Raw genomic sequence first — 20,597 nt, 5'->3', positions numbered from 1 at the left:
GGATAATTATTAAGGGAAAACACAGCTGACATTTTCTGATTTATGCACACAATCAGAGATGGAGTCCAAGGACTGTGACATAATTATCTTCATGCTAACAATTTTTGTAAATCTCTTGACAGAATTTTAGCTAATTTTAAAATGCCTTCTGAAGATTAGCACTTAAAATTGTTGGGGAAAATAGCACAATTTATTAGCAAGGGTATAATTGTAAACCTTCTAAATACTCATTGTGAATATCATTTAGACAGTAACTCCTGCTTTAGCAGCTGGTACATAAGACACCCGTTTATGGAGTCTTGAAACAACAGAGAGTGGAATCTAATTAAAGAGGATTACATGCCAAAGAAAAATTATTAAAAACAGACTAATAGACAATTGTTATGAATTTAGAAGTCTCTGCCAAATTCTCTTTTTGATACAAATTCATGTAAGTAACTGTCAAGTAAAAGCCTTTATTCCTCTAAAACCAGAAGGATATTAGAAGGCTTTATCTTTTGTGACTTAAAAATGATTGCTTCTCTGAATTTTAACTTAACACAAGAACTTAAATGGTTCTATTAATCTTTCCTCATGTATTAAAATGCACACATGTGCTTTTAAAGATAAATGATCAGAAATACCATTTTAGGTTTTTTGTTTGATATCTATCTACTACCAAGCATTCCCTAACTGTGTACAGTATAAGGAAATCTTAGGCATATTTTTAAATTGTAAATAGAAATCAGTTTATCAATTTATGTACTATTTATTGAGACATGTTAAATTGTTTTGCATATTTTTCTTTGTAATGTACATTTATAATTTGTGATACATCAAAGATTGTTAATTTTTAGAGCTCCTATCTAGTAAATTCCTTGTTTCTGTTTGAACTGACCCACTCCATTGTGACTCCATTGTGATCTCAAGGGTTTTATTCCAAACAGAGAATTGAGATAGCTTAAGGTAATACATATTCAAATGTTAATTGTTTTTAAAAGAACAGATTTTTAAAATAAGTGATCCTTCTTACTTAGAAGGATCACTTCTCTGTACTAGAGAAAAGACTGTTTACATCTGTGAGTTTACCTGGCATCTAACTTTACATCTTACTGTGTGATATTGTTTTAGTATATCATGCATTGTATTACACAGCCATACCATCTAAATAGACTTTTGCACATTTTAACTAAATTAAGCCTACGTTAAAAATTGATTTCCAAAGACTAAGAATAATATGTTTTCTGTGTTATTAACAAATGTGTGAACAGACTCATTAGATTGAGTGAGATATTTGCTTAACATTCTTAAGTGAGTAATAGTCCTAAAAACATAGATGAAAAACTTAACCATCCAAAATTGAGACATAGAGGAATATCTATGCTTAAGTAGTCATAGTGGAATATTTGACTTTGCCACCCCTACCCCACCCCAGATACCAAAGTTTTCCTTGCTTGCTTTAGACACCACTTAATCTAGCAGGGATTGCCAGATGCTTCAGCAAAAACTCTATCAAGAACAAGGGATTGTTTTAGGTTTAAAGCCTCTAGAGTACATCAAATTTTTTATCCTGCTAGGGATAATATTCTAGAGAGCAATTGTGTAGCTGTGGTTTCCCTGTGGTGGTAATTAATTTAGTGGAGATTGGTCAAATTGTTGAGAGCTTGAAGGTGATCAGGCTTCCCTGGTTGAAATCGTAGATTTTCATTTTATAAATTGCTCCTGGAAAGCCTTCCCTCTTGTCAAGATTAAGTGAATAAATAAATTATAATGGCTTCCAAAATAGTAAATATCAATATTTGTATAATAGTTTGTGGTTGGCAGTACCTGGGACGTAGAACTCCACAACTTATGTTGAGATAATGATACTGTGTTTCATTTGATTATCACGTAAACCATATGAGACTCAATAAGAATATAACCATACATTATACAAATGCATTGTAATTTTAAATATGAAATTATGATTAAAAAGCAAATATTTTATCCTGAATTTTGTTAACCTCTCATAAATATAGGAATGAATTATCAGCAGGTAGTATAGTGTAGCTAAACTTTTTATTTTTATTTATCTGAAAAAAGTATTAAAATGTTACTTCTTTCCCTGTAGGAAAGATGAAATCTTAAGAATATTTCTAATATAATTAACATACTTTCAGACTATGAAGGTAGAAATGAGATTTATTCTATTTTTTAAAAATATTTAATAATATTTGAACAATGCCTATATTTTCACATACACGATTTAATTTTGTTTAATCTTTACAATAACACTTTGAGTGGGTAATATTACTTTCATTATCTTCACTGATACCTTCATTTTATGAAGGACTATTTGCAGATTGAGTTGTTGAGCATTTTCTCAAGAACACATAAGCTGTTTAGTAGCAGAGATGAAACTCAAAAACAAATTTTCTCTTTGCAGAGCTCCTACCTCTCTTACTGCATTATATTGTATTTCACTGTGACTCATGTAAGATTCTGCTAGACAGGGCCTGATTGTAAGCTGGCCACAATTAGTGAAATGACATTAGCTAAATATGATTACCTCTTAATGTTCCCTGAAAGGATTAGAATAGTTAAGACACACCAAAGGGAAAAGCAATTATCTATTGAAATATGAATCTCTTGATTAGAACTGGAAATCATATACTGATACTAGAATGTTCATCTAGAATTTTTTAAAAATTTGAATATAGTAATTATTTATTACTTGTAAAGAACTTCAGCAGGACTAGTTTTGAGACTTTTTGTTGAGTGACAAAATTAAGATATAACATTTTCCTGGAAGAGTAAGTTTACCTAATTGACTCATTCTTTTTAGAGGAACCTAGACCTTAGGAAATTCTAACTAAATGAGAAATGCACATACTGGTATTACCTTTTCCCAATTTACTTTATGTCGTAAAGAAAAGCTTTAAATTAACCAACACTGAACTGCTTTAGAATTGTAGCAGTACATGTTGGAGTGTGCCGTTTTACTTAAATATTCCTCATATTTAAAATTTGTGAATTTTAAACCACCATAAGAGTGGTGGTTTCCTTGTGATAATTCCCTGAGACTCCTTCAAAATGTAGTATCCTGCAGGTTTTCAACCAGCTGAGATTTTGTAATTATTACTAATACATGGCCATGGATGTGAGGCATATTTACCTTATAGCAATTGCCCTATTGAATTGGCTACTTTTTTTGAAAATAAAAAGTTAAAAAAGTTTTTAAACCTTAATGTCTCCAGTGATTAGCATACTGTCTAGTATCCATTAGGTTCCAAATAAATATTGAATGAATGAATGAGTGAATGACTGGTTTTCATTTCTAACTTGGCAACAGGATTTACTTTTGTATTATATTTTTTATTAGTATTTTAATATTTGAACTTAAGGTGCTTTATTATCAAACAACAATAGAAATTTGCCAACTTTTGGACCCCTTGATTCACAAGGTTTTTGGACTACTGATTTTATTTGTAACTTCCATTTCTAAGCTGTCTAGTTCCATTGTGAAATCATCGTCCTTGATACTAAAATTTGGTGTACACAGACATTGGACCATAGATGGGCTTCAGAGGTTGTATTGGCACACTGAAACCGTATATAGCATAGCGTATTGTATACTTGTGCATATGTATTTTTGTGAATATGTAATTTTTTTTTTTTTTTGAGATGGTGTTTCACTCTTATCCAGGCTGGAGTGCAATGCAATGGCACAATCTCGGCTCACCGCAACCTCCGCCTCCTGGGTTCAGGCAATTCTCCTGCCTCAGCCTCCTGAGTAGCTGGGATTACAGGCACGTGCCACCATGCCCAGCTAATTTTTTTGTATTTTTAGTAGAGACGGGGTTTCACCATGTTGATCAGGATGGTCTCGATCTCTTGACCTCGTGATCCACCCGCCTCGGCCTCCCAAAGTGCTGGGATTACAGGCTTGAGCCACCACGCCCGGCCGTGAATATGTAATTTTTAAGGAAAAGGGTCATGGTTTTCATTATACCTTCATAGGAGTCTTATGACCCAAAAGTTAAAAAAATTCCATAAAGACTATTTCTTTTACGTTATTATTCATAAAAATCACCTGGAAAACATGAAAAATGCATATTTTTTTTCTAGTTCACCATATAAAATCTGATCCATTAGGGTTGAGTTGGGGTTCATGAATACTTTCCTCTTTTTCCACTTTTATTGAAAACCTCATTGCTCAATATAATAAGGGATTTATGTGCATTGCCTCATTTAATCTTGCTAACAGCTCTAGAAGGTAAGTGTATTTCATGATGAGGAAACTCAGTTAATTAAGTTGCCTAAGGACTTAGTTGGTAAGCAGTAGTGGTAAGGTCTGAGGCTACAGCCAATTTTATTACCTCAGTCCTCACTCTATTTTTTGTCTGAATCTAGAAATTTTTAAATCATTTCAGAGACACATTCATAAGTAACAAACTCATAGTCACTCTTGTTTATCTCTTGTTGCAAGAGAATTATTTCCTCTCTCCTCTGTATTCTAACTACATGTGAGCAAGTCAAAATCTTGTCTTATTTATCCCTGTGCATAGTATTATCCCTGACATGCAGATTTTCAAGATTTTTTTTCTGAATTGAAACTTAATTCATTAACTTGAGCCTTTATTACTTAGTAATTCTGAGATTTAAATTCCAATAGCTATGCCATTAACTCTGCGTGACATTTCATTTATTAAAATTGGTTCCCTAATTTACTAAATTTAGGTTAGTATATAAATTTTAGATCAGACTTAGTTTTAGTTATCATGATTATAATATAAAAAATGCAGTCCCATAGAAATTAAGTCCTGTGGACTTATCAGTGAATTGTTTCATTTAATAATGTAATTTGCTGGCGATTTTTTTTTTTTTTTTTTTTTTTTTTTGCCTCTTTCTACCTCCATCCAGAATCAGTAGATGTTTGCTTGAATTTTGTGATTTTTTTTTTTGGCATATTGAGCAAAGATAACTCAGTGAATCTTATTTAAATTTCTCAGTGTTCAGAAATCTCCTTGTATATCATTTTCTTTCATGTGACTGTTGGTATTCTACTTATTTGTTTCATTATACTTTTATAGAATCTTTAACACAGATGAAATATAAAACACTATGAAATCTATCACAGTTGAAACTCTAGACCTTCCCTCAACCCATGGGGATTCATTTGGCAGAAGGCCACCAAAACCAGTTCTTTTTGTTGCTTAGTTTCCAGTTTCTACTTTAATTGCTGCCAAAATCTGAACACTTGGGAATTTAATTGCTCATTATATTTGTCACAGTGGTGTCACAGACCCAAATAAAGACTGTTGCATGCAAAATATTTATGGGTATTAATTTGGCCTAAATGTGTATATTGGATTCCATATTTTTCTACATTATAAAGTATAGCACTTCCAGACAGATATAAAACAGAATCCTGCAAGAGCTTCTGCTCCATTTGACTCTACTAGTAAACTCTTAACCATCCAGCTCAGTATTTAAATTTGACAACACCTAGAGGAAGGTCTATTCAGAACTTTGTTATATTCATTTATGCAGTTTGCTCTTTAGAAGCAGTCTCCTGAGGAGTTTGAGTCTGGCTCTGAGGTTAGACTACTTGGGTTCAAATCCCTGCTTTATCCCTTACTAGCTATATGACCCTGGGCAAGTTATCTTAATCTCTCCTGTGGTTGTTTCCCCATTTGTAAAATAGGAATACATACAGTTGTCATGCAGATTAAATAGAGTTTCTAATAAAAGTACCTAACCCCAGAGTAACTACTCAATATTAACTGGTTAATTAATACTCTCGCTCTCTCTCTGTCTCTCTCTCTCTCTCTCTCACACACACACACACACACACACACACACACACACACACTCTATACATTATATATTAAAGCTATAATGTGTACCATGGTTGCTGATATGAATTTTCCAAATTTCAGTTTTCTACTAATTAATTAGGGTTATAAATACATGGTATGTCTATTTATTACCTTTGTGACCTTCCATTTTTCCTGTGTATTCCCACTTTCTTGCTCCACAGTGTCTAGGCTAGCAGGCCTGCTTTTTGTGACAGTATTTTTTTTACTAATCACTGATTATTTTTGTTCCTGTGTTTGCTGTTCTCAGGAGTACTCTGTTAATTCATTCCTTCTGTCCCCCTTTCCCTGTGTACCCATTGCCTTTTCCTTTCTTCTGCTGTGATGGTTGTAGGTTTCTCATGCTATTATATTGGTCAAAGGAAATTAGGAGGCACTTGAAGGGTGGAAATCACAAGCCACTATCACAGATAATTTTTTTGAATTTTGTGGACTTTCCTATCCCGTAAAGTAGGCGCCCTATGTCATAGTTATTTGTGAAAGTGTAATTTTGAGATAGTCCTATACTAAATGCTATAGAATCCCCTAGAATGAATAACATATTAATACTTGTTGATTACAAATAATTTACAGTTTTTCTTTCATCCATCCTCATATAAACTGGGTTGAGAACAGATTTTGATGGGAGGACACTGACTCAGTTTTACCTACAGTTGTCCCTAATGTTAGGGAAGTGTTATTGGTGGTGAACAAACAGTGAATCTGTTTGCCCTTTACTCAGTGGATATTTGATGCTTACTTTTATTTATGGAGAAGTTTGAGCAGGTAAGCATGTTAGCTGGTTGAAATACTTATTCTCTATGGCAAGAGCCTAATATTGTCTGAAATAGATTTCAAATCATGTGTTTGTTCTTTAATATGCCTGTATATTGTTCTTGAAGCATAAAAAGTAGATTTGATTTTCATTTCTGTGTACAGAAGTATTTTTAGTAAAAGTAATAGTTAACTGTTTAAATTCTACAATGCTTACTTATTTCCTTTATTGTTCTGTTGGGCATAATAAGCTTTACACAGACATGAAGTATAAAACATGGAATATTCTTTCTTCTGTTAGTCAACCTAATACTCATTTTGGGTTTCCTATTCCACATCAAAGCAGAATATGCTATTTTAGCCACTTCCTGTTAAACTTTAAAGTTGAGGCTTCTTCTCATTAAAGTGAAAGTACTCTGGAATACCATATTTCAGCTAAATCAGAAATTTGGCTGGCCTCAATTCCTGACATCACAGAGAGTTCAGTGGGGCTACTGGAGGCTCTCTGTGTCCACTTTTTTCTCTCTCTCCCTATCTCTCTCTCTGCTCTGTCTCCAAGCTGGAGTGCAAGTGACACAATCTTGGTTCACTACAAACTCAGCCTCCTGGGTTCAAGCAATTCTCCTGCCTCAGCCTCCAGAAGTAGCTGGGACTACAGGCGTGCATCACCATGCCCAGCTAGTTTTTGTATTTTTAGTATAGACAGAGTTTCACCATGTTGACCAGGGTGCTCTCCATCTCTTGACCTTGCGATTCGCCTCGGCCTCCCAAAGTGCTGGGATTACAGGCATGAGCCCCCTCTAATAGCCTTCTCTCTCTTTTTTTAATCGATGAATATGTTTATCTTCTGTCTTTGTTGCTAGAAAAACTAGATAGTCAAGTAATCTTCCAACCCTGCTGTTTATGCTGGAAAAGAAGCTTAAAACAATTTCATTCAATAATTTTCTTATTTAATTCTTTGATGAACATGTTCTTGAACAGTGGTGGAGGCCGAAGTAAAAAGTTAAACATTGCAGTAGGATTGACAAAGAGGAGGAAGGTGATGAAGAATTTCAGAACCAAAAAGAAACAAACAAAAAATTATATATATTTTTCTTAATGGTCTCAATTCAAAACATTTATAACTTTGAGAAAGTTTTTCAATTTCTTAAATAGGACACAAAAACACTATACTTAAATTAGAAAAATAATAAATTGGATCTCAGGTAAGCAGTTCTCCTTATGAAAAGACACTTCTAAAATGTGAAAAGACAAGACACAACAAAAGAGGATATTTTTAATGTATACACCCAAAAAGGACTTTTTGAAAAATAGAGAATTCTAATTATTTTAGATTTGTTTTGGTAGTTTCAACAATTTTTATTATAAAAGCATATAGCTGTGTGTTAAAAAGATCTATGCCTTAATTTGACTTAGTTTAAAAAAAATCAAGGTTAAACATAGTGGTTTATATACCAATATATTTCAAATCAATTAATTCTTATATGTTGGAAATTATTAATATAAAATTTCTGTAATTTTGTAAAATTCAACATACTTATATAAGAATAGAAAGAACATATTCACACTAAATTTTGTTATTTAGTTATTCCCTTTGTAAAATTAACTAAAACATTAAATCCAGTTCTTTTATTACCTAAATACCACTAAATTCCCTAAGAAATCTAAGGTGCCAGAAGATTCATATATATAATTTCTACAATGTATGCCCTCAAAACCTATTTGGATTCTGTCAGATTAACTGAGTTTTAAGTATACATAATTATATTTAAAATTGTGAAAAATTTTAAAAATACTTATAGAAAATTCAGTCTAGTATTGCTATAGTATTTACCAAAATAGAAACATTTATGAAATTTAAACTGCTTATGTCATAGTTACTCAATCTTAAAGTTCTTCTAAGAATCTGATCTAATCTGATTTTCAATTAATTTTAAGAATTGGACTTATTTAATTTCAAATACATAAATATATATATATATATAGTTATAAATTTTACACATAAAATTGTTAAAAATCTGATTATGAAATTTTGATTGAAACATTTTGAAACTTTCATTATTATATCTGGGCTCTATTCCTTCATCTTAGTCAACTTATTTAGAATTTGATATTTATAGTATACTGTTTGCAGTGATTTAAAACTTACTTTAATGGTTTTCTCTTTTGAGTTTGAATTGGATTTGCTATACTTAAGATTATTTTAGAGAACTAATTTTTATTCCTCCAAACTTAGGATGCTTTGCTACTTTTATGAATTTATTTCTTCTGTTTACCCACTTTGAAAAATTGATAATGAGACTTCTGTGACAGTTGTATCATAAAATATTTTATTTTGTTACTGTTGGATTCAACTGTCAATGTTAATGAATCCTAACCAATTAAAGTGATATGCATGTTTTTCAGGAGTCCATAATCAATATAATCAATTATATTTTTGTATAAATGCATAGATATAATTTTTCTCTGGGTCTTAGAGAATTAATGCAATTTTTAAATATGTTGCAGAATTGTGAGAACCTGGAGAATAATTTTGATGACATCAAGCACACGACTCTTGGTGAGCGAGGAGCTCTCCGAGAAGCAATGAGGTAAGTCTGGGTCACCATAGCAACAGTCACAGATGTGGTAAAGAAAAAGTCATTCTTCATTATTTGGGCAACAAATGAGTTCATTGCCACCATTCAGCTCTGTTCTCTAAGGTATTAATTTGTCAGTGGAGAGACTTCCCTTGAGGCTGTACTTTGGTTTTGAAGCTGCATAAATGTTAAGCCTCAGTGCACAGTAAAAAATGTAAATGTTTAATTTGTTACTTAAAATGCTTAAGGGGTGTCTTGTTTTATATTTATACCAAACCGTGTGATTGAATGAAAATATTGTTCATCTAAATTCTGCCTGTATATAAAAAAATTAAACATTGTACAGTGGTGCTGTAACTGAGTAGTATTTCCTCCTAATTAATATTTAATTTAAAGAGAGGTACTTACATTTTCATCTTCTCTAACATTTTATAGGATTATATTGTGTTATAGTATTTTTAGTTATTTAAATTTTTATACTATTACAAAGCATATAATTAACTTCCTTTCAACTACAGTGATCTATAATGAGCCTGATTTTTTTTTCTTTTTTCACTTCTTAACATCAGTAATTCTGAATATTTATATGAAATTGCCCCAAATTTGATGCTTTTTAAATAACTCTTAGTGAAGCATTTTTCACATCTATTTGATCAGAAGCTAGAAAGGCTTTTTACTAGACATTAAAAATGTGTGGGAAATAAAACTCATCATTCTTTGAGAAAACAACAAATGATACTAGTCTGAAAGTTCTGAGCTTGAATGTTTGTGTAGCTTAATTTCCAATATCTTTATAAAGAAACAATATTTTTAATATTTATTTGGCCTATAAAATTAAAATAGATTTTTAAAATGCACCTCCTTCTATCTTAATGCTCATTTTTCAAGGATGTTAAGGCTAAAAATATTAAAATGAGAAAAAGGATAAATCTGAGGCTTCCTAGAAAGGTAGTTTAGATACAATTTTGTTATTGCTAGCACGGTTACCATATACTTTAGTTTAGAAGCTGCTCTCATTTAGTAACCTTCCTTTTACCATGCAAGCAGCAGGAGAAAGTAATTAAATTTAATAGAAGCTGCCCTCATTTTGAAGCCACTTCTATTTAAAACCACAGGGGGAGGTAATTAAATTTAATGGAAACAGTAGCTTCTACACAAAGATACATGGTACTTCTGGATAGATGATTATGATGTCACAAAAAGAGGAATAATATATTACTAGTACGAGAAATAACCAGCTGGAGCAAGTGAGCCTATTTTATTGTTAATGTCTTTACTAATAAAAAAGAGGGAAAAATAAAACTGAGTACAAAATAGAGAATTTGTATCTATGTATAATGCAGTCAGATATTCTCAGAAAGTTTGTTATAGAAAATTTTAGTAAATTAAAAATAAGTTGTAAAATATTTATTTTGGAAAAGGCTAATGCAGAAATTATGAACAAATTTCTGATTTTCAGTATACATAGTGGTTTATCCTAAAATTATCACTGCTATAAATTGAACACATCATTTTTAGTAATTGCTTATTATAATATAAATACAGTGAGCATGCATGCCAATATTTACTTAGAAAACTGAAGTTATTCTCTATATTTTTACATTTATTTATTTTGAAGTAAATACATGGACAAACAGGAAGACAAAGAAGATGTCAGCTCTTATGCTTTGAATAAAAAACTGAAGACCAAAGAGATAGAAAGTACTGAAAAGGCAATATGAATGAAAATTGATGTGAATGAGGAAACGACAATGAAAAAGGGAAGAATAGGTAATCAGTGTAGGAAATTTGTCCTCAAGAAAAAAACAAATTGAATTATCAGAATTAACTTCATATGAAGAGATTATTCTGCCGAATTTTCTAATACATACCATTTTAGAACATACCAGGATGTCCTGTTTTTTAAAAAAGTGGAGATGAACAGATGAGAAAAACAAGTATTGCCTGGCTGGAATAACTTTCCAACCACCCACTCTATGAGATAAAGCAGTAGTCCGGATAATTTAAATGAGAATTTAATTTTATGGCTATGAAATGTACTTGTTTGTATAAGTTGTATATTTTTCTCACACACATACACACACACACACACACACACACACACAATGTGTGGATTCATTAAATGTGGTGAAATAATTTAGTAATTAATAGCATTCAGCAGTTTAATATACGGTGGGTCAGGTGCTTTTTGAAATGTGCTTGGAACATGCCTGAGGTGAAGACCCCGCTTCATGGTAGCTTTTTTTATTAGTCAGTTGGCCTGGCGTAGCTGGCTGTGGGAACATCCCCTTTTCTTATTAGCTTGATCTCTTCAGCAGGCCTTAGGTGGCTCTAGGTGCCCACAGTGGTGTTCTTGTCCTGAATGTATCTAGCCAGGAGGAACTGAAACAGACCTGGACCCACATCTGAAGATTGTTCTATTGTGGCTGCTGTGTTGGGGGACCTTTCACCATCTTGGGCACTTCTTTATTAAGATTTTACTATTTCTATGAGCTTGGAACAGAAAAGAGATGATTCTTAGCTACCTCATCCAGTCTCTCTTTCTGGCCAGTTTTGAACCTAGTCTCTTGCTAGTATCTGACTTTAGATCCCTCACATGCTTCTTCCTGATTCCAGTCTTAAGGATGCCCTGAGCCTGTAAGCCTGTAACCCTGCTGTGTAAAAAAGCATGAGGGGTTACAACCCTCTCTGGAATATGCTAGCTAAATAAAACATTAAGTAAATATATTAATTGAGGTAGGGAGAGAGGAAAAAAAGAAGATTAATGAAGATTTGGGTTTTGAGGTGACTGTGAGATAGCTAAGGTTAACTCAGGTGTAAATGTGCAGTAGGCAGGGGGAAAATATAATTCAACAACTCAGGGAAAAGACTGGGGGTTGGTGTGCACATTTGAGACTTGTTTGTATTTTGATACTTGTTGTAGCCATGGGAAGATATGTAATTTCCAAGAATAATGCATTTGGGATAAGAAAGAAGGGCAGTCCACCCAGATGTTTAAGAAAATACAGGGTTAGGAAAATGTGTGCCAGAAAAAAACATATTTGGGGGTTTAAAATTTTGAATAACCTTCTCTAACAGAGTAAGACTAGACTGAAATATAATGTGCCTAAGAAGAAAAGGATAGGGGAATGGAATTCCTGGCCATTGTTCTGTGGCTTCTAGAGACATCTAGACCAAAACTGTCAAGAAGACCTTTCTGTGATAAGAGAAATGTTCTCCATCTGTGCCATTTAGTGTGAGAGCTATCAGCCATATATGGCCATTGAGCACCTGAAATGTGATGAGTGTAACTGAAGAACTGAATGTTTAATTTTATTTAATTTTTATTAATTTAAATTAGAATGTTTTTATGTGGTTTGGTCTGTGCTGCCCTAAATGGATGTTTTTGTGTTACTAATATGACACCTGACTCCCTCTCACTTAGCAGAGTTCTCAACAACGGAGGGGCCAGCGTGAAGCTACACTGTGTTCACACACATCACACATAGACACACTTACTTCCTTAGAAAACTAATAGTAAAAGGTAGATCCATAACCTGGTAATAGATACAAAACCAAAACTAAAAAGGGTGATTTGATATAGAGGAGATAAGATAGCTTTTATTTTATAAATACATGATTTATACACAGAAAGCCCAATAGAATGAACAACAAAACCTCCCTAAGAATTAGACGTCTTATAATGTGATCATATTCAAAATGAAGATGGAAATTCTTAAGTTCTTCTACGTGTTACTTAAAACAAATAGTATCTCTGATTGATCATAGATACTATAAAGACCTGATGAATTTATTATATGGTAAAGTACCCCAAATAATACAGGACATGTTCAATCACTCAGTAAATGGTATAAAAGAATTTTTTTTTCTTTTTGCTCTTTGGACCAAAAACAACAAAGACTTTATATTCTCACTTCACATGGCCCAAAGGAAATTTTATGCATTATTAAAAGCTAAAGGAAATAAATGAAACAGTCAAAGTCCAGTGGAATATAGAGGTGACTCTTTGAAATTGAGATGGGGAAATAGATGAGACACTAAAAAGTAGGTGAAGAAATCACTAAGTTTTGATTCCATTAAAAAAAAAAAACTTCCATCATTTGTAACAACATGGATCAACCTAGAAGATATTATGTTAAGTGAAATAAGCTAATCACAGAAGGGCAAACACTGCGTGATCTCACTCGTGTGGAATTTAAAGATGTTCATCTTATAGAAGTAGGGTAGAATAGTGGTTACTGGAGACTTGGGAGACTAGTGTGGAGTGGAAATGAGGAGAGGTTGGTGTTTTATAGCACAGTAGGGTGACTATAGTCAACAGGAATATATTGTATACTCTAAAATAACTAGTGAGAATTTGGAGTGTTGTCACCACAAAAAAAATGACTAGTGTTTGAGGTGATAGATATGCTAATTACCTTGATTTGATCATTACACAATCTAATATGTATCAAAACATCACACTATCCAATAAATATGTGCAACTATTATGTGCCAATTAAAAACAAAACAAACTTATTTTTAAAAGCTTATGCAAATGGGGAACATCACAAAATTAAAAGACATCAATGTACTATACTGCCATATGTATGACAGATTTTAAAAATTGGGAGCTCAATGGATAATTGGCAAAGTATGATTAAGAAACCCTTGAAAATATTCAACTCTAATGGCACACAGAAAGTGTAAATTTCATAAAAATACACCGATCTCTTGCTTATTGCTGCTAATACGGTTTGGTGGGAAGGAAGTTTTTGAGGCTAGAGATGGAATAGTGAGACAGCCATTCTCACAGATGGCTAGAAATGAAATGGTGAGACAGCCATTCTCACATTCTCAGAGGATTGAAAATTACTGCTGCATTTAAGGAAAGGATTATGCCAGTAAGTAGTAAGAGCCTTAAAACAAACATAACTTTTTTGTATTAATTTACCTTCTAGGAATATACGGAAGCCATAGAATTTATGGATAAAATGAATGTGAGCCTCAAATTATGGAATATAACCATGAACAAATGTAATAGAGACTAAATGTCTACTACTAAGGCAACAGATAAGGAAATTATATATATAGCATAAATATATGTATATATAATTTATATATTACATATAAATATATATGTATTATTTATAATTTTAAAATATTTATAAATTATATAATAACCTGTGTATATATAGATATATATTATATCTATATATACAGATATACACAGAGTTATACATATTTAAAATGTATGTATTTATAATTTACATAAATCTGTTTATGTGTGTGTGTATATATATATATATATATATAGAGAGAGAGAGAGAGAGAGAGAGAGAGAAATTGCTTGTAGAGTATGATCTCAACTGAACATAAAAGATGCAGAGAAAAAATATAGGAATGACAGATACTTTTTTGAGGCTTATACTTTTCCATTCTGAATTTTCTGTAATGGGAATATATTATCAATAATTAGAAAAATAGTGAAGGAAAAATGGAGAAACTTAAAACCAAAATATGAAGTGAATACTAGCATCAATAGTAAGAATCAAATTTGGGACTCCAACTATAATTTTTGGTAAATAAATTATTTTAGTCTTACTTTTTTGTAACATAGGATTTAAAAACTCCTAGGGTTGACTTGAGGAACTAGGATATCTAGTAGAGAATGCGTGATAATTTGTGAAAATTAATAAAAAGATATAAAATATGTTTGTATACATTTTTCCTTTTAATGATGTATGTGCTTACAAGAATTACATATGTAATACATAAATAATGGAATTCAATGGAGAACTTCACTGCAGTCTTAGCATATAGAATATTAGAAGCAGTACATCTTGTCTAACTTCTACATGGTCCATTGTAGTGCCATGGCTGTGTGGAAATCTTATACAGGATTTCTGAAAATGATGACTTAAGAAAAAACATTTTAAGGACAGGAAAAAAGTGCATCATCTGTAGGTCAAATCTCTGATTTATAGTATGATAATAAATTCAAAGGTAAAATTCTCAGTTTCTTTTCATTGTACTTTATCTTGGCTGATTAAACTCTCTAATGCCAAGGTAATATTTTGCACCTGTCTTAGCCCCTGTGATAAATCCTGAACATCAAGAGGAAGGATGGAGCCATGTTTAACATCGTGTTGTCTTTTCTTCTTCTTCTTCTTCTTTTTTTTATATGGAGTTTTGCTCTTGTTGCCCAGGCTGGAGTGCAAAGTTGTGATCTCTGCTCACTGCAACCTCCACCTCCCAGGTACAAGTGATTCTTCCGCCTCAGCCTCCCAAGTAGCTGCGATTACAGGCATGCACCACTATGTTTGGCTAATTTGCATATTTTTAGTACAGACGGGGTTTTATCATGTTGGTCAGTCTGGTCTGGAACTCCTGACCACAGGTGATCCGCCCTGCTCGGCCTCAGTCTCACAGGCAGTGGAGTGCTAAGAGTAATAGGTATATGCAACGGGAAGGTATTTGAATTGAACTTGAGAAAAGCTGACATTAGATTCTGAGAAAAAGGGTTATGTATAGAATGTATTCATTAATTAAAAAGTAAAAATGCTAATGGGAGTTCTTTGACAATGTCTTAATTAATGCACATTAGATATAGATTGTTAATAGATTTATGGGTATACCTCTATGGCAAGAATGAAAATTGTTTTTGGAGTGCCAACATTGCCAATTAGGTGTTCTTTTTTTCTCAGAGCCAAGGCTATTTAGTGAGACCTGTTATATTTACATTAGTAATCTAAAGATGAACTACCAGTACATAGTGTCTCTGAAATGTGTTCTTTTTTGCTTGCCTTCATCACGTGTTAAGAATTTTGTCACTAGATGGTGATGTTGAGTTGCACAGTTTACCTGTGCTGGCTTTTTTTCTGGTGTGTATAATACAATTTTTAGGTACCTCATAAACACAGCCATGTATGCAGAATTAAATATGAAAGTATAACCATGTAAACTTGGAAAGTGTTTTTTAAAAGGGATAACATTTCTAAATATTATTTGAGTCAAAAGGTTAAAATTGATTTAATGTGGTTGTTTCTTTACCTTCAACTCAAGGACTTTTAGAGGTGGAAGGAATATAAATAGCAATCTAACCTTTTATTGAAAGGCTGAGGTCTGAAGAGAGATTCCAAGATATTTAAAAGAGGTAATTTTCAGCTTTTCTGGTATATCCCTTCTATGTGTATTAGCCTAAAGTATGTCTTTAATTTCACTCCTCTGTTAGTATCCAATAGTACTGTTGCTGACTACCATCTGTCCTAAGGATTATGTTACTACTGGAACCTAGATATTATTTTAGCTGTTATTATTTAAGTTAATATTGCAACTCTTGCTAAATATATGGTTGAACTACACTGATACTTTAACTGATACTTCCACATGAACCATGACTCAGAGTAAACCGTGATTAGTAAACTGTGAACTGAGTAATTTTGTTCATCTGAATAAGATTTAAAGATAAGAATATTATCATTATTCTACTTCATCTTCTTCGTAGTGATTTGTGTGTGTATGTGCATGTGTATGCATATTTCTATATGTGATATGTATTATGTAGATAATATATGTATGTATATATTTCTATATAATCTTCCCTTTGCAGTCAAGGACAACTTGTAGTGTGACAGCATTTAGAGTACGGAGTTACCTTGCCTTTCAGGTATATTCATTAGGATTACAGAGATACAGTCGGTTCTGTGAATTCTTTTATAATAGTTAAAAATGGAAGAGAGGAAGGAAAAGGCATCCTAAGTATGTGAGATTAGCAAATTGGTTAGGTAATTTAGATAGTAAATATAAAGTTATGAGGGAAAAGTCAAAGTGGCAATGAAGAAGAATATAAAATAAAATGATAAAGTGTTAATAAAATAATTCTGGTGATATTAGCAGATTGTTTAATAGTATGGAAAGTAAATAATTTCTTAAACATTCTGAAAATGTTATGTAATATGCAAATAATAATAGATGATTTAACACGTGTAACTTCTTTTATTTTCAAAGTGTTCAAAAACAAATTTCTTTATAATCAGAAATGCCCATGTACCAGATTGTATTTTAACTACATGAGAAGTTTGAGCAGTGCGATTGGATTCAGAAGCATTGTTTCAGCTCTTTTCTGTTTTAGTCATTCTAAAATTCTATCTTCATTATATTTTATCACTTAAAAGATCAGTAGGAACCTCCTGAAAGCCCCACTCCCCAGATCACCACAGGAGGAGTATAATCTTGTCTTCTATGTGCAGAGAACATCTTGTCTTTATCATTTCTATGCTGGAAAAACACATATTTCATCATGCCCAGAGCACGTTCCTTGATTTGGTTTATGCCACCTAACACATGAATATCAAGGCCACCAGGATGAGTAGTTTCAGATATTTTTGAAATCGAAAGACAAAAGTGCAGCATTTCATTAGATAATCATGCATTTTCTCAAATAAACATCGTTCAAATACAGGTCAGAAAATATATGTAATTAATTTTATGTAATTTTGTAATTTATGTAATTAATTTAATGTACATTGTGTAACATGAATGTCTGTATATGTCTTTATATGCATATGTACACATGCACCCACATGGATACAGACATTTGGTATTATCTGTTTGCCATGTAAATTAGGAATATTACTTCCATTCACTTACTACCGGAGTGACTGAAGTAGTTTCAGATGGCTCAAATATAATTTAATTTTACCACCGTTTATGAGAAATAGAAGAAAACTCTTACATACGTTGTTACCAGTGTTTAATAAAATTAACCATATGGTCAGCAACACTTTTGGATTATTTATGGTTTCGTTATCAAATGGCATTTATAAATACAGAATTCTGTCATTTTAGAATCTTTTTCTTCACTTCAAATTTGAATTAGAATTTGAATGTGAGAAATATTGATTATATAATTATTAAGTACAAATCTGATGAAACAGTAGAACAAATGAAATCAGTTAATAGGTTAACTTGATTAAGTTACTTATTTATGAAATGCATTATAATACTCATTAATCTAAGCATTGGTTTGTTCCACCTGGTGCCTAGTATGTACTAGGTGACATTTGTTCAAACACAATATTTGCAGAAAAAATTCAAATTAATACTGCAAGTGACAGTTCAATATATTCAGAATGATAAAACCAAAAAAGAAAATATGTACCATTGATATACAGAATGTACCTGTTTGAAACAACAGCATTCGCAACAACAACATGAGTAGGAAGCCCTGAGCCAAGCCAGGTCAGGAAAAATATTGCATTTTCCCCTTAGTTTCAACAAATTGTATATTAAAGACTAGGAAAGAAGAGATGCAGCTTTTGTTCTGCTACCAAGGAAAAAGTGCAGAACTAGGTCGTTATTCTAGAATGCTTATCATTTCAGATACAGACTTTGAATGAGCATCTAATAGCTAAAATTATTTAGGAGATAAAAATTGGTACTGTGAGGATTAGCTTTAATTTTAAGTATCCATAATTGAAGTGCCACATTATGATTTTAATGTTATGATAATCTTGTTAACAAGCTGTTGTGTATATACTATCATATTTTAATGTAGTTGCAAAGCTTAAGTAAACCATAAAGTAAATTGCTTTTTGAATCAGGCTTTTACAAGTGGAAAATTAGTGGTTTACATGTTTTGAATACGTATTTTGTAATTATATTTGTCGTAAACAACTTAAGAAGACTAATAGAATAAATTTACAGATAATAGATTATTGTTTATAAGCACATTGGCATTTTTTTATTGTTGCTCATTCTAATTATTTGGGGTATATGTCACAATATACTATAATAAAATAGCTGGCCTTAGGTTTTTTGCAAGTTATCTCTTCTGGTGGATATACATTGACATTTAGTTATGATGTTTCTCATTTCTTATAAATCGGCTTGTTATATTTAGAAGAAAATCAATATAATTTTTTTATCCATCATTTCTATAGGTTATTATAATATGTATTAAATACCTTCCATTGAAGGTATTTGTTTTTATTTCATTTTGGGGAAAAAATCTTCCATTCTGATAAGTTCTTTATAAAAAATGTGTTGCTTCTTTTGACAGTCAATTAGAAATAAGGAAACATTTTGATGTAAAAGGCCAGATAGCCAGATAGCATATATTTTTAGCTTTCTGGGCTACATAATTTCTTTTACAACTACTCAATTGTGCTGTTTAATTCTTAATCACACTTAATTACTTGAATGAGTAATCTAGGAAATAGAATAGATTTACAGATAACAAATTATTATTTATAAGCACATAAACAGTATATTCCAAATATGTCAAAGTATCACTTGCAATGTGACAACTGTCACTTTGATGTTGTACAAAGGTATCTGTAGACGATATATGAATGCATGGATCTGGCTGTGTTGATGTGGCTGTGTTCCAATAAAATGTTATTTACAAAGACAGGCAGCCATCTGGATTTAGTTCTTGTGTTATAGTTTGCATACCCCTAGTTGAAAGCAGACATGACTTAAGTCCATTAGAATCAATTTCAAATAATTTTTGGAGAAATATATTAAGAATCTGTCATTGTCTCTGATAGATTAATACCTATACTATGAAGTTCTTCCAATTTTATCAATGAACATGATTATAGAACATTGACAGAGGTGTCGTGTTTTCTAATTTCTAGACTGTTCTTTGAAATTGCATAAGTTATATTTCCTAGATTACTCATTCAGGTAATTAAGTGTGATTAAGAATTAAACAATCTAGCTTGTAAAATCATCAATATGCAATAAGCATAAGACATAGGTACCAGTGCCACTGAATTAATTAGCATTGATTATTCATGTTTACAGTTTTAGTTAAAATGTGGAATAACCGCCGAGGAACCATTTACATTATGAAATGTAGTTCATTATGCTATATGAAACTATTGTATACTGTACTGAAACTACAGTACAATGTTGCTCTTGGTTGGACATTAGCTTTCTACATTGTGGTACCTATAAAAGGATAGCAATGTAATATTTTAGTTTATTTTTCTTGTAAGTAGATGAATTACAGTATCTACAAAGGTACATCTAAGATATCTGATAGTGATTGAAATATATTGATTGTGGTGTATTATTTTAATGCCTTTGTAAGTTTTGTACCCATGGAATTATCTAAAGAATTACTTTTATGAAACATTTTAGTCAATAAATATTTATTTAATAAATTAGTGAATCATGAATAAATAATTTTCTTGTAGTCTACAAAGAGGGTTATTTTGTTTTTTTTTGTTGTTGTTGTTTGTTTGTTTTTTTTTTTTTGGAGGAAAGGAGATGGCATATAGGATATTCTAAACTCTATTTAAAAAATTCGTTTGGCACCTGTAGTCCCAGCTACCCAGGAGGCTAAGGTGTGAATACCACTTGAGGTATAAGGAGTATGAGGCTTTAGTGTTCGGAGTTCACATCCGTGAACAGCGACTGCACTCTAGCCTGGGCAATG

The 20,597-nt window shown here is 31.9% G+C and overlaps 1 protein-coding gene across 4 annotated transcripts in view; it reads left to right on the top strand.

The window, feature by feature from the left end:
* DPYD (dihydropyrimidine dehydrogenase) overlaps positions 1 to 20,597 on the top strand; it is an 895,784-nt gene that overhangs the window by 95,392 nt on the left and 779,795 nt on the right. For 2 of the 4 annotated variants that reach the window (XR_008473049.2, XM_054236576.2), the window contains exons 3-4: positions 9,099 to 9,181; positions 15,339 to 15,407. Coding sequence is in view for 2 of the 4 variants with exons in the window: in XM_054236576.2 (XP_054092551.1) it covers positions 9,099 to 9,181; positions 15,339 to 15,407 (152 nt within the window). In the remaining 2 variants the exon portion in view is untranslated. The remainder of the gene's footprint in view (positions 1 to 9,098; positions 9,182 to 15,338; positions 15,408 to 20,597) is intronic. The other 2 variants (XM_035252229.3, XM_035252230.3) reach the window with 1 other exon arrangement.

Source organism: Callithrix jacchus, chromosome 7, assembly GCF_049354715.1.
Source record: "Callithrix jacchus isolate 240 chromosome 7, calJac240_pri, whole genome shotgun sequence".
NCBI classification, from domain to species: Eukaryota; Metazoa; Chordata; class Mammalia; order Primates; family Cebidae; genus Callithrix; species Callithrix jacchus.
This window is presented reverse-complemented; position numbering and strand designations above follow the sequence as displayed.